At 40.5% G+C, this 15888-nt stretch overlaps 1 protein-coding gene across 2 annotated transcripts; it reads right to left on the bottom strand.

Annotated features, from left to right (window-relative positions):
• Positions 1–6571: 6571 nt before the first annotated feature.
• Positions 6572–15853, bottom strand: LOC148369089 (uncharacterized). Of its 2 annotated transcripts, XM_088331004.1 has the most exons (5): positions 13936–15853; positions 12136–12204; positions 10672–10905; positions 7535–7633; positions 6572–7428 (listed from the first exon to the last, which is right to left on the bottom strand). In XM_088331004.1, the coding sequence occupies exons 1-5, from the start codon at positions 14203–14205 to the stop codon at positions 7318–7320; spliced, it is 783 nt and encodes a 260-aa protein (XP_088187130.1). In that variant the 5' UTR covers positions 14206–15853; the 3' UTR covers positions 6572–7317. The 2 variants fall into 2 exon arrangements, with proteins under 2 accessions (XP_088187130.1, XP_088187132.1); XM_088331006.1 differs by lacking the exon at positions 12136–12204.
• Positions 15854–15888: the final 35 nt, after the last annotated feature.

The raw sequence follows: 15888 nt of genomic DNA, 5'->3' as shown, positions 1-15888 counted from the left end.
CGGAACGAAGGCTTCGGGCCGGGATATAGGGGGAGATCAGATCTGAAAGATATGAGGGGGAAAGTCCATGTATGATTTTGTATAGTAGTAGGAGAACCTTAAAATCGCATCTTAGGCTAACAGGGAGCCAATGCAGGTTAGCCAAAATTGGGGTGATGTGATCGTACTTTTTTGTCCTTGTTAAAAGCATCGCTGCAGCATTTTGTACCAGCTGAAGACTCTTGAGTCTGGTCATCGGAAGACCGGAAAGTAGTGCATTACAGTAGTCGAGACGGGAGGTAACAAACGCATGAATTATGATTTCCGCATCCGACTGAGAAAGTATAGGACGAATTTTAGCAATGTTACAGAGATGGAAGAAAGCGGTTCTAGTAATTTTCTTCACATGTGTTTGAAAGGACAGATCAGGGTCGAAAATGACACCTAAATTTTTAAGTGAGTCACTCTGTGTGATGTGGCAATTGTCCAAGTTCACTGCGGTTTTAGAGAATAAGTCACGGGACTTAGAAGGACCAATAACTAACATTTCAGTATTTTCAGGGTTAAGACGCAGGAAATTGAGTGACATCCACTCTTTTATCTCAGTGAGGCAGGCCTCCAAAGTTCCACAGTTTAGTGTGGCAGATTCCTCCATGGGGAGATAGAGTTGAGTGTCATCTGCGTAGCAATGGAAACTGATATTATACTTACGAATAATATCACCTAGTGGAAGCATATAAATGCTGAAGAGAAGGGGGCCAAGCACTGAACCCTGCGGAACACCACAAGTAACACTAAATGGCTCAGATGTCAATTCGCCATATTTAACGCAGTGTGTCCTATCTGAGAGGTAGGATCTGAACCATAATAGGACACTTCCTGAGAGACCAATCCATTTTTCCAACCGTTCTAGCAAGATAATATGGTCCACTGTGTCAAATGCAGCACTAAGGTCCAGCAGCAGCAAAAGTGATGATGTGCCCGAGTCCATTGCCCGTAGGAGATCATTGGTTACCTTAATCAGAGCTGTCTCAGTAGAGTGGTTAGCCCTGAATCCTGATTGCATTGATTCAAAGAGATTGTTCCCGGACATGAAATCATTCAGCTGCTGTGCCACTACTTTTTCAAGTATTTTAGAAAGAAACGGTAGGTTTGACACAGGTCTATAATTACATAAGTTTTCTGGATCTAGGTTGGGTCGTTTCAGTGTGGGTTTAATGACAGCGGACTTAAAAGCAGCTGGAACTACACCTGAGGCGAGTGATATGTTTAAAATATTTAGAACTGAAGGTGCAAGAACGCCAAAGAGACCTTTGATAAGTGAACCTGGAAGTGGGTCGAACTGGCAAGTCGTCGGTTTGGCCGTATTCACCATCTGTTTAAGATTTTCGAGTGACAGTTCACTAAAACGGGACAAAATACCTAGACAGCCACCATGTCGTGCATCTAGAGATTTGAGTGCTTTAGTATGTGTTGAATTAATACTGTCTTTAGCAATTTCTTCCTGTATGCTTTGGATCTTCTTAGTAAAGAAGACCATTATGTCGTGGGCAGAATGGGTGGAGCTATCTGGGATAGTCTGTTGCCTTGTTAGCGATGCTACAGTGTCGAAAAGGACCTTGGGATTGTTCTTTTGTGACGCAATCACTTTCGAAAGGTAGGCTGATTTTGCAGAGGCCAGGGCCGCTTTATACTTCAACAAACTATCACACCAGATTTGATGGAAAACTTCAAGCTTGGTAGCGCGCCATTTTCTTTCAGATTTCCTGCATTCTCGTTTAAGGGATCTAGTTTCATCATTAAACCAAGGTGTGCGTCTTTTAGGTCGTGATTTATGCCGGATGGGCGCAACTGAATCCAGGGCATTGGCCAGGGTAGCGTTAAATTCATTTAGGAGTGGTTCGATGGAGCCTATGTAGGAAGGAAAGGACGCAACTGCTCCTGGAAGAATATCGGAGAGCTCAGAAACTGTGCCCGTGCTTATATTGCGTCCGGTGAATCCTTCAGTTTTTTTGGTACTACATTTAGCTAGCACCTCAAATGTAACTAAATAATGATCCGAGATAACTGTAGTACACGATAGCACCGCCGTGTTTGAGGTTGAAACTCCTCGAGTCAGAACCAAGTCGAGCGTGTTTCCATCTTTATGGGTTGGCAAATCAACCAGTTGATTAAAACCAAAAGCATCAATTATAGACTGAAACGCAACAGTGAGTGAACTGAGTGGGGAGTTCATATGAATGTTAAAGTCGCCCATAATTATAATTTTGTCTGCATAGGTTACTAGTTCAGACAAAAGTTCAACAAATTCGTCTAAGAAAGTTGTGTACGGCCCAGGTGCCCGATAGATAGTTATTACATAAATTGACAATGGAGAGGACCTCATAACAAGAGCCTCGAACGACTTGTGATTATTAGAGGTACGAGGAGTAAATTTGAGCGTTTTTTCAGAAATGAGCGCGACACCGCCACCCTTTTTCAACGTGCGTGCTAAATGGCTGCTCTCGTAATCTGGGGGAGAAGCATAATTTAGAGCTAAATACTCATCCGGGCGTAACCACGTTTCACAGAGACCAATACAGTTAAGTTTATAATCGCGAATAATATTATCTACAAGTAAAGCTTTAGGAGCGAGTGATCTAACATTCAAAAGACCAAATTTTAGCTTTGAATCATTTGACTTAGCTGTAGCCTTTGTGGAGATCGTCACGAGATGCCGGTTGTGTGCGTTGGGCTTCGGGTGTCGGTTGACTCGCAGAATCGACGAAGAAATGATGGTTGGATTAGGCAGATCTTCATGTCGTTGCTCCATCAACTTCACACGCTTCCCTGCACGACATCCTCGCTTCTGTTTTCTATCTTTTCGCCGTCTTCGTCTCCGATTTTTCTTCTTTTTCTTCGGTGGAGCGGGAAAGCAGGGCGAACCCGAGTCCCTTTGGAGCTCATTTGGGATGTCGTGGGTGGTATAGAAAGTGCCCGAAAAGTCGAAATTTAGACACCCACCTAGTCGGATGAGCTCCTCCCGACTGTAGGTCTTATTGGCCACGCATGTATCCAAAAAGGAAAGCAGGAGGACAGTGGTAAATAGTAGGATAGCCGGATAACAATCAGCCGCAACGAAAACTCGCGCCGCCATGTTGGAAACCGGAACCGGAAGGAAGAGGCGAGCCGTTTCTTTTGAAATGAAAGTGGAATAAGAAAGCTTGATGTGGTTGAGAAAATGGTCAGAACGCTATTTTTCTGCCTCTTTTTTACCATGGAGGAGGACTTCTTGAAGCCCATCTTCCAAAAGTAAGTTAAACTTAACTTTATTTATGAAATGAAATGATCTGCATTTATATAGCGCTTTTCAAGTCAATGACTTCCCAAAGCGCTTTACAATGTGCTCCACATTTCCCAATAGCGGCCTTGTATTGCAGCCATGTAAGACGCTAACCTGCTTATTGGGGGTATTAAGGGTTCAGTGTCTTACCCAAGGACACTTCGACATGTAACACGGACGAGCCGGGATTCGAACTGGGATCCCTTGATCCCAAGACGAGCGCTCTTATTTTTTATTACAAAACAATGCAGGTTACCAGCTCAGTAGCCTAGATGGTAAGGCGCCCGCTTTGAGACTGGGAGGTTCGGGTTCGCGCCCCGGCCGAGTCATTCCTAAGACTTAAAAAGTGGTCGGCGGCGCCCTCTCTTGGCTGCGGCTGCATCGGGTCAGATGCAATCGACATTTCGTTCTGTGTACATTGTTACACAGAATGACAATACAAGGAAATTATTATTATTATTATTATTATTATTACTTATACAAGCCTAAAACATACAAAATATAGCACTGAAGCTACTTACAAACTAATTCAACTTACAAACGTCTCGTTCGTAAGTAGGGCAGCGTCTTTAGTGTGAAGAATGTTGGTGGATTAATTCCACTTTAATGTTAATAATACTAACATTGAAGTAAGATTAGCCCTTCCAATTACTAATAGCCGGTCTAAATCCATGATTATCAGTATTGTCGTTTATTTTATGTTCCATTTGACACACTGTTTTGGCCTCAGTTAACAACATATACTTTATTGGGATCAGGTTTGGGTGGGGTTACTTTAACTGGATTACTTTCAATTACTTTTGGATTACTCCAATACCAAATATGCTAATAAAAGACAAAATAAACTAAATATGAATAAAATTACTAAATTTTGTGCAGGCTTGGGGAGTAACGGAATACATGGAACGGCAAAAATGATGTTGGCAAGCTGTTGGGATTTATTTTCATTTTGTTTCTGTCGCATTTTATGTTAGTTTTGCAGAGATCAAAGACAGGAGAGAAAGCTTACCATGTGTTGTGAGTCTTAATTTTATTCATATTTAGTTGATTTTGTCTTTTATTAGCATATTTGGTATTGGAGCTATCCAAAAGTAATTGAAAGTAATCCACTTAAAGTAACCCTACACAACCCTGATTGGGATTCACCTGATAATTAAATTGATAAAATTGGAATTAATCCTCTGTAGTGATGTGTAATTTAAACTATTTATACTTCTGGAGAGTGATATACAACTTACTATAGCTTTGCCACACTCAAAAATATGTGCCTGGCTAGTCTTGTATGTATTATGGCAGGCTAAAGTTAGCCCACTAATGCACTTAAGAGGATAAGGAACAGGACACCTTCAAACTGCAGCATGAGATGAAGGGATGATGATGTTGGAAAATGAAAAACCAGAAAAATAGGAACGTGGAGGTTATGAGCTTTGTAGTACCCCAAAAAAAGTCTTGCTCCTCAAACCATTGAACAATAGCATTATCTCAGTTGTAAATTCATGTCACATCAATGATAAGAGGCACAGCTGTAGCTTAACACTAAGCACATAAAACAAAACATTCTTGAATTATTTTCCACTTGGGAAATTTGAAAAACCCTTCCAAAAAGTAATTATTCTAAAGAGTCTGTGATCTGTTAATTTCTAAAATCAATAGCTGGGCATACATTACCGGTAAATACATTTCAACGATTCATTCACTTTAAATCATCGCTAATCTTAAAACTAAATCATGAATTCAAAGTGAGGAATTTAATGGTTAAATTTCAATTACTCAAAGTTTCTGATGGACTTAGAACTTAGACCAGCCTCCTTACACTATCTTCTAAACGTTTTTGCCTATTTATCCCGAAATTATTTTTCTTCTTTTATGTCTTTATTTCATATATTCCTTAGTGTCATGTCGAATCTTGTTGTAAACAATGATCATTATATTGTTACCAATGACAAGGAAGATAATTTATATTATAATGCTGATTATTAAAACTGCCAAATATTTGTGCCACTTAAGTAATTAGGACACATGCTATTTTTAACAAGATATGAGTACTAATTTTGCGTTAAAACACATTTAAGGTAAGTTATTCTCGTTTTAACATTTTCCAGGGTTTCTTTTTTAATCAATATTGCTTTTTTTTTAATCAAATATGTGTTTGGTAGGGTTTGTTTTTAGAAATGATTAAATTGTACTTATCCATTGAGACTGATAAAATCAAGATTTTTTTTTTCTTAGAAGTACTAAAAATGAATTCTTTTAATGTGGATAATAATGCCCCGAACTGTTTCTTTGCTCATGACTTGGCAGATAGGCTAGTGAAAAAGTCTACATGTCTCATAGGTATCCATCCATTATCTGCTTATCCTCAGTAGGGTCGCAGGGGTGTTGGAGCCCATTACAGTTATCTTCGGGCAGCCAGTAAGGAACATCCTGAACTGGTTGCCAGGGTACATAGTGACAGACAATTCACTCGCTCATTCACACCTCGCGACAATTTGGACCGGGCAATTAACCTGACGTGTGCAAGCACGGGGAGGACATGCAAACTCCACACAGGAGGTTCGGTCTCATGACCTCATATCTGTGCCGCACACGCACTAACCACTGCGCCGCCATTCTGCCCTGTCTCAAAGGGATATTGTATATTAATTTGCACCTCCTAGCGGTAAAAAAATATTTCTTTGGAAAAAAAAAAGATAATATCAATGATTTAAATAATAAGCAAAAATATATGAATATATGAATTTCTAAAAATACTAGTAGGTCAAGAAATTAGTACTTACATAAAATGAGGCTTACCTACAGAGAGCTAACATTATTTTCTGCCATCTTGGCTTGTAAGGTTACCCCCAAAAACTAAAATCTTTTACTAAAAATGTAAAAGGCTAGGCAAAAAAATGGAAAGGAGAAATGGAGTGGTTTGGTCACTTTGAGTCTCCATAATTTGTGTTCTTCCTTGTGCTTTATAGCACTTGTTTTTGGTTGCATTACACAATACGACAACGTTTATTGGTCAAATATCATAGTGTCTCTTTAAAATTACATGCAAGTTCAATTTTGATGAAGGAAAAAAGTTTTATTCAGAAGAAAAAGTCAAAATGTGTATTTCACTGCAAAAGTGTTATGATGACTCATTTCATTCACCTGTGCCCGCTCGTTTGGCGCCAACTGCTGCTGGCTACCTGATTGGTTCCCAGTCCTTTTTAAACTCAGTCCTTTCACTTGCCTGTTGTCAGTCCGTCAGCGAACCTTCGTTTCTACAAGGCAAGCACTTTGACTCCCGTCGGTCCCTTTTTGTCAACCGTTTTCCACTCGTCCGTTCCTGATTTTCCCGTTTGTCTCCTGCTACGACCTGTTTTTGAACCCGACCACGTTTTGATCTCCTGTCCCTGCTAATGACCTGTTTTTCCCGTCTAACTACGCTACAATCTCCCGCTCCGGAAGATCCACTTCCCCATTCAGAACACGTCCCGAACCCGTGAGCGGCTTATTTCCCATGTCCAGCGAGCACCGGATCGCTGGCACTGCCTTTCCTCTATATTTTAATAAACTTGTGAGTAACGTTACACATCTGGGTCCTACTTCTGTTCTGGTCATGACACAAAAGTATAAAAGTGTATTCATATCCCTCTATAATGCTTCTCGTTATTTAGTAATAGTGTGTGGTTGTACTTCAGCTGGATGAGAGGAAAGATACAAACTGGTTTTGTCACTTAATTGCGGGGAACAAATTACAAATGATAATGTCTTCTATACCTACAGACAATTCATGTTAAACAATAGCATGTATATAAAGTAGTTATAAATAGGATTCAACAACACAAAAGCAAATTAAATAGCGCCATCCAACTATCATTTTAAGCAGTCCCTATTTGATACCCACCGTTTCTTTCATAAAAATAGTAAATGTGCACCGAGGGTTGAATATTTTCACCATCACGGCCTCTCAGTGGCCAGAATCCCCAACAAACCGCCCCAATTTTGAAGGCAGCTGCATCCTCTAGTCTGTGTGGATTTTTGTCTCAGGGCACAATCACCCGAGTGGAGCTCCAGTAGGCGGCCTGCTGCGGCATGAGCACTTGGACGTGACACGTAGGACATGATTGCTTCCTCCATAACCACTCTTCTATACACTGAAAAAACACAACAGACCAAGATCTATTGACGTAACCAAAAAAGGGTGACAGGGAGACACTGTGCATGATGTCATATTTTTGCCTAAATCGATTTGGTAAGTACCTCTCGGTGGAAGCTGTGTGTGCACTGCAACTCTCTGACTCCGCCTGCGCCCCGGTTCAGGTCATGATGGCAGATGAGACACATGCTGTCTGCATCACTCTACAGTACACACAGGCAGATTTATCTTATTGCGCGCAAAAACGGTTTTGGTGTTGATATATTGAAACTTAAAAAGGGATATTTGGTGTTTCAACCAAAGAAATTACACCATTCGGCTGTAGTTGTTTTTCCTTGGGCCTTGTGATTTCATGTATGGCAAATTATACAAGAGTCATTCTTTTTACTTAATAAATATGTTTGTCATGTTCTAATAAGAGCATTTTAAAAGGACAGTGTGTATTATTTTGTGCGCCCTAGTGTTCAAAAAATCACTAAATAATAATACATTTATCTATCTTATCTAAATCCATTATATAAATGTGCATTTTTTTAAGCATTCGCATGACATGAGGCTCACCCAAATGGAGCTGACATGATTGTCCACCATCTTGCTGTTACGGGTATAGCTAAGAAATAAAAACATTGGTTCAGGTTATGTAAAAAATGAGAGGGAAAACTGCAGTTCGGTCAATTTAAGTCTCAGTAGTTGGTATTCTTTTTTATGCTTTGAAGCAGTCGTTTTTCTGTTTTACCACACACTACATGGACATCTAGTGGACAAATAGGGCACAATGTCCCTTTAAAATGACCAATAGAGCATTGGGACGGATGTTTTTGTCAATGCACAAGGAAAGTGAAAATACAGATAAAATAAATAAAATATCAAAATAATAAATAACAGTGGATAACCTTATTGTAAACTTTTTTTAAATGTCTCTGATTGGACCCAGGGAAAGTACAGATATTCTAGTAGACCCTCATTGATTTTATTGTCTTTGAGTCACTTAGAATAGTGTAATATATCACTGCATAGATAGTTATAATTGTATGTATGTCCTTCAGTTATATCCATCCACCCATCCATTATCTGCACCGCTTATCCTCAGTAGGGTCGCGGGGGTGCTGGAGCCAATCCCAGCTGTCTTCGAGCAATGGGTAGGGCACAGAGACAAACAACTCACTCACTCATTCACACCTAGGGACAATTTGGACCGGCCAATTAACTTGACATGCATGTTTTTGGAATGTGGGAGGAAACCGGAGTGCCCGGAGAAAACCTACGCAAGCACGGGGAGTACATGCAAACCCCGCACAGGAAGGCAGCTAGCTGGATTTGAACCCATGACCTCAGAACTGTACTTCCTTGGTTAAACCCATTTATTACTTAATTATCAAATTTTAATTTCAACATAACATTATTATTTTGATAATCACATTATTCATTTAGTTGTTCTCAATACACTTCATGATTATCTATGTATCCGAGTGAAGTATTTATTAATGGGTGTATTCATTCGATGTCTTATCGATTGTTGTGAATTCCTTGTAATTTTTTAAACGATCCTTTGTGTGTGGCTGGACTTTTGCTAGACCACTCACAAATTCCGTTGAGCCACAACTGAAAATTAGGTAATTTGGTAAACAACCACTATGTACAGAGATTCTTTCTTCAAACCAGGCTCATGTCTTGTAAAATAATCCCCGCCAGTTTTCCGACACTTTGTTATAAATGGACTTTGTTTTCCTCACAAGCCCAGAATGTATTTCGTTTCTGTTGTACTTTGTTACATTGTATCAAAATCCGCAATGGAACGATTATCCCCAGCTTTTGTTTTATTTGTCGTAACGTCTCGTTGAACCCGGATTTTCTCTTTCCTGTCACGGTGGCCATGGCGCCCATTTGGCCCCGCCCGTGTGGCACCAGCTGCGGCTCGTTGACAGATTGGCTTCCCTGCTATTTAAACCCAGTCCTGCCCCTCTCCTTTTGTCAGTGCGTCAATGAACCTCTGCCCCGCAGGACGTGGGTTCTGCCTCGGTCCTGTTTTCCTGTTGGTATTTCCTATAAGGTATTGTTCCTGTTTATTTTGTCCTGTTTAATATCGGTTTCCAGTTTTGTTCCCATCTATTTTTGTCCTGTTTATTATTCTTTCCAGTTTTCGTTCCCGTCTAGTTTGTCCTGTATAATTTCGATATCCTGTTTCATTATCAATCCTGTCTGTCCGGCATCGAACCCATCAGTCCGATATCTCCTCGGGCAATTGGAATCGATCTCGTCGGTCACTGGGTTCCTGTCTTTCCAAGCCAGACCGCTGCCTATCATGCATGACTCCACAGTTCCCGAAAAATAAAAGCTTGTGTGAGAAACGTCACGCATTTGGTTCCGGTTCATGACATTTCCAGCCCGGCAACTCTTGTTTTTCACAACAATAAACATATATATGGAGTCCATCTCCACCGAGTTCCCTCCCAATTTTTTTTATTTTTGACCAATAAGAAAATAAGTTGAACATTACGGTTGTACTGACTTAGCAGGCAGGGTTTACTGAAGTCAATACTAACCAGAAGAATCTGTTTGAAAATTTGTCACCCAAGTCCAGAAATTCTACACTTTCAAAAATTCTCTGTTTACATGGGGGGAAAATATCAAAGGTGTTTACAAACAAAATACTACAGAGCCAGAAATTCCTGGGCAGTGTAAAAAAGGCTGATGTTCAAAATGGCTTCATGTTGTCCTTTGTAAAAGTTTGCAGCTGCGAGCAGTGTATTACGGACATAATTTTGAAAACCTACAATTTGATTGGAAAAATCACGGTCTAATTTATTCATTTTGGACTGTTGCAAACCATATAGATTAGTTTATTCCGTTTCTTATATTGAACACCTCCAAAGAAGATTGCACAGGATGGCAGTTCCTTATTTGTACTATTACAATGCACTCATGTTGCTGTTCTTTGATTACCACACCCCTTGAAGATTTAATAATAAGAGACGGCTCAGGGGAAGGCCTTAGAACGGGGAAGGAAATTCCTTATCTGAAGGCTTATCTCCCTGTCCTCCTTGTACATTTAAAATTCATTGATTGCTTCTCTTCCCATTTTGAGTGTCTACTAAAGTCTAAAAATAACACTTGTGTTTAAAATGTTGAAAAAACGTTTTTCGGAAATTGTGCCTTTTTTTACGCTCTGATTATTCCTCCCCTCAAAATGATCTTTGCACCCCACTTCTTGCAGGTAGCTTTTGTCTTATCGCATACCCACCATAGACATGACGTTGCGTCTCCTGAACTGGCTCTTTTTCTCAGGCGTAACACCCTCCGGGATGGTAGGAATGAGAGAGGGTCTCCGCTCAGTAGTGGGCACGCAGGGGGCAGCGTCCTCTTGCTGAGATGGCAGCAGGCGACGAGAGGAGGAACGTCGCAATAGAGTTTTGGCAGTCACGGGGGTGCGCGGGCAGGAGTGCAGACGTGCAATTTGCATGCTCGAAAGGGTCGACTGCATTCACAGAAACAAAACACTTAACTCAAGGTACAATGTATACAAGTCGAGTCAAGATATGTCTATTTGATTAGCTACAGTTCCAAAAAAAACCTCAAAGGGCTGCACAGGCACGAAGATAAGAACTCCAAGATATTCACACAAAAAACACAGATAGCTATGAAAAATAGTAAAAGTAGATCTTAGTTTCAGTATAAAAACACAGTTTCCTAGTTTAAAAAAGAAAAAAGATATTGATTCATTTTTGTATCTACCAATTCAAGTCTGCAATCAGATACCTCAGCACTACATGAGGAAAACAATTCTCTCGTATCATCACTGCTATCTTAAAAATATGTATTTCATTTTTGTCCTTTTGTGGTAAACATGCCATTAGTGCAAAGATTAATAAATGGCAAAAAAAGGAAATAAGTCTATTTTATATGGCATATATAAAGAGACCATACATCCATTCATTATCTGCACCGCTTATCCTCAGTAGGGTTGCGGTGGTGCTGGAGCCCATCCCAGCTTTCCTCGGAGAATGGGCAGGGGACACCCTGAGCTGGTTGCCAGCCAGTCGCAAAGCACACAGAGACAAGACAATTCACTCGCTCAGTCACACCTAGGGACAATTTGGACCAGCCAATTAACCTGACATGCATGTTTTTGGAATGTGGGAGGAAAACCAGAGTGCCCGGAGGAAACCCACACAAGCCCGGGGAGAACATGCAAACTCCACACAGGAAGGTTCGATCTCATAACCTCAGAACTGTGCCGCACACACGCTAACCACTACTACGCCGTGCTGCCCATATGAAGAGACCATTTCATTCAATTTGTTTTGAAACACTCAGAATTACAGCAAAGTAGCAGACGTTTTTTTTAATCAGTAAATTTCAAAATCTGTGCAGCTTATGTGAAAAGTTTAAACAACACCAGATAAACCTCCATCACGTCTTCGTGGATTTCAAAAGGTGTTTGACAGAGTATGCCAAGTCTCTTTACTGGCCACCCTGCGGAAGTACAACAGTGGCCAGAAACTAGTTCGGACCATTTGAGAGCTGTATGCCAATGCCAACAGTGCAGTACTGATGAATGGTACCATTGGAGCGTGGTTTCAATTCACAGTTGGTGTGAGAAAATGCTGAATTCTCTCTCCAACTTTATTCAACATTTTCCTGGGAAGGATCATATCCCATGCAACATGAAGGTACAGTCATCATTGGGGGACACAACATCACTAACCTCTGTTTTGTTGATGATATTGCCGGATTGGCAGGAAACGAACAGGAAGTCGGAGATCTGGTCAATCACCTGGACAAAGCATCAAGCCAGTATGGGATGGAAATCAGCAGAGAAAAAAACAAAAATAAGACCAAAAATCCCCAAGGTATCACCACAAAATCAACATTAACCACAAAGAGCTAGAACCTGTCACCAAATTTAAATATCTTAGAGCTGTCATATCAGAAGAGGGGTCAGAACCAGAAATCATAGCCAGGATAGCTCAAACCATAGTAGAACTTGCCAAACTTGAACCCATGTGGAGGGACAGGAGCATAGCAGTGAAATTAAATATCAGACTCATGCAAGCCCTGGTTACTTCCATCATCCTTTACGCTTGCGAGGCATGGACTTTCACAGCAAAACTGGAAAAGAAAATCCAGGCCTTTGAGATGTGATGCTCCAGGAAACTTCTAGGCATCAGGTACTTAACCCATATGAAAAACGGAATGGTGCGCAACACCACCAGAAGGCACATTGGACCCTATGAAGAACTGTTGTCAACTATGCGCAGACGGAAACTTCAGTGGTATGGTCACGTTACAAGATCATCAGAATGGACCAAGATAATTCTCCTGGGCACAGTCGAAGGGGGCAGGAGGAGAGGAAGACTGAAAACGAACTGGCCCAACAACATTAAGGAATGGACTACTGCCAACTTTGCCACAACCCAAAAAAAGGCCAGGAACCGTCAACAGTGGAGAAGGCTGTCCAGAGTTGCATCCTCATTGGTGCCCTGACAACCAATGCGGTTAAGAGATCCATGAACCGTGAAAGAAATTTGTTGCAAACTGTTGGAACATTTGGGACAAGAGTGGCACCAAATCCACTTATTTTAGAAGTAGTACTTTTTAAAACCACTTTATATACACTATAACCATTTAGTGGGTCAGATTAAGAGGCATGCATGTGGCTCACAGACTGTAGTTCACCTACCGCTGTCCTAGTCGGCAGTCAACTTGTGTTTTTTAACTCAGTTCAAAGGTCATTTAGGAATGAGGAGTGCGAATACATTGTGATGTAAAGTAAGCATGTAGATCCCCAGGCCACGGGTCTCCAACATGGTATCGGCAGGCACCAGTTAAGACCACCTGAGGAGCCTGTGGTCTGGTTCTGATACTATATCATGGCTCATTGTGATTTTATAAGAACTTTGACTTCTAACTGGCATGTTTAGTGGTTGACTGAGCTTATCCTTACCTCTAATAGTTACAAACTAGTGACAATATCTGTAGGAATAATTAGCAGATAGTTATCACACACTTGCTTTCGATTAACGTTTTAAAACATGTAGTATTTTACGTGATGGCCTAATAGTAATGTTGAATGTTTTGTTAACAGTTTTCTTATGTTAGTCTGGGATAAGACAAGTTTGCCGTGTCGCGTATTGTTTCCTCAGCAATCTTATCTAGGCGACACAGATGTAACTCGTGGCCTCCAAAGTGAAATAAAATCTTTGGGGGGACTGAGAGACACCAGAAGCTGACGAGCAAGCACCCAGTATGGTTGTTCTTTAGCTTCCTTCCAGCTGGAATAAAAATTAAGCGTTTGCGTCTCTTGTTTTCGGTATTTTTGGTATAAAATTGTTTTGATGAACCTGACATCATAACATGTTTTTTTGGGAAAAGCATATAAAACTAGTAGCCCTTCGTTCTAATCAGTACCAAAAAAGTAAATCTCAGCTTCAAAAACGTTGGCGACCCCTGCCTTAGGGTGAATTACTTTAATACAGCGAAAAATAACTGTAGAGTTGTGTGTTACCGGACAGGGCAGAGATGATCTGCGCTTTGTTTGAGAACAGGCTGCCGCCTCCAAGCTGATTCTGTTTTCTGGCCTTGCATCTTTCTTTTCGTCTTCCTTCTCATCAGTCGTCTTCTGCTGCGCACCGCTGTACCGTTGCATCCAGGCATTGAAAATCTTGGCATCCTCTTCCTCGTCTTCCTCCTCTTCGTCTTCTCCATCAACCTCCTCTTCTGAAATGGCAAGGTTACAGTCTACTGCAAAGACCTCGGCTTCGTCTTCGGAATCCATCAAATCAAGATAGGTGAGAATTCATGTATTGATGGACATACTGTAAACTAAATTGCCAAATAAACTGTGACTTCAATGTAGCAAACAAATCCAATAGTTCTTTTTCTTTACTGGTGCGCTCCCCCTGCTTCAATCTCTGCCTGTGTTGCACTCTCCAAAAGCCTGATAATCCAGTTAGGCAAAGATGGATGAAGCTGGTTTAGTGTATCATTGGTAAAGTAGCCCAAAGGTAACACAGGAGAAGAATGTAATGTGCCAATGTATTTTTTATTGTTTCTTTGGTTACATACACACAAATTATGTGATTAATTGAAAAGGCTAAGATTTTCAACTTAAGTCAACGATTGACCATGCTAAGACTATTTATTACATCAGCGTTTGTTTGGTGGTGTGCTCTACTATTCTTCTCAAGAAAAGAAGGATATGCAATTAGCTTGGCAACACACGGGAAATACTTGTTGACTGACTGCAAAGAGAGTAAACCAGAATGATTGTATTTTACAGTCCAACCATTGCTTTGTAATTTTGTCTCTTATACTGTTAATATACATTTTATACTGTACATATGTGTACACTGTTCCTTTTTAATAATACCCATACTCACACAGTATTTGTTAACTGCTTGTCACAGATAAAACGGTGGTTTGTTGACTGACATTGAAAAACTCAGAAAAGACATCGTTATTCCCTTTACTTTAAGGATCGGATTGGATTTATTGGTTGTATGTAGGCCAAATGTATTGATGTGCCTCTGGAGACACCATCCCAAGTTCAAACTGAGTAGTTCGCGCGACAGCCATACAATGTAGAAGTCTAGGGTTCACATCCAGCCACTGACTTCCCCATGCAGTTTGCATGTTTTCCCTGTGCCTGCATGTTTTTCTCCCACATTCCAAAAACATGTTAATTTATGACTAAAATAAATTGTCCTGAGTGTGTGCCCTGCAACAAGCTGGCAACCAGTTCTGCTGGGATAGGATCAAACACCCCTGCAACACAAGTAAGGATAGGCAGTGCAGAAATTGGATGAGAAATATAAGTTTAGAAAGGGATACACTGGCCACGTCATACTATAGAGTGTGATTAATTAACTTTGAATATGCTCAGGATTCGTCCACATTTCCCAAGGCTAAATTCAAGCACCTTTGAAGGGCTTTGAAAGGGAATTTTCGAAATTCCCCATTACCATAAAAAGAGAAAGTCCGGATTGAATCATGTAATCAAGTATATCTACAATTTACATAGGCAGTTTTATTTTGCATGTGCGTTTTTAAAGACAAACGATTTGTAGATCTTGAGTCAATCGCAAATATATTTGTGATTCTGAACAATATGTGTAAATATTTTTTAGACAAATCTTTCCACATAAAGCTAAAAATGAATATGTAGTAATATGTAGCTTACATTTTTAGTTGCAGGAAGTTCTTCCGATGACAATTTACCACTGGGAAACACTGCTTTAATTATTTGCATGGCCTATAATAAATTTACATAGTTGATCCGTAATACTTGCACTAATACACATTTCACAGTACCCGATTTGTCCTCTTCAGCGCGACTCCTAGGGGACGATGATGCTTCATAATACAGTACCATAAAAACTATTGCCAGCTTCTGTTAGTCACAAAGGAAGAATAAATGCAATGGTAAAGCAAAACCACCAGAGCTTTGTCTGCGTCATTT

This window comes from Urocampus carinirostris, chromosome 3, assembly GCF_059441175.1.
Source record: "Urocampus carinirostris isolate Australia breed hairy pipefish chromosome 3, RoL_Ucar_1.0, whole genome shotgun sequence".
In the NCBI taxonomy this organism is placed as follows: Eukaryota; Metazoa; Chordata; class Actinopteri; order Syngnathiformes; family Syngnathidae; genus Urocampus; species Urocampus carinirostris.
Note: the sequence above shows the minus strand (reverse complement) of the source record. Positions and strands in the feature narration are given on the sequence as shown.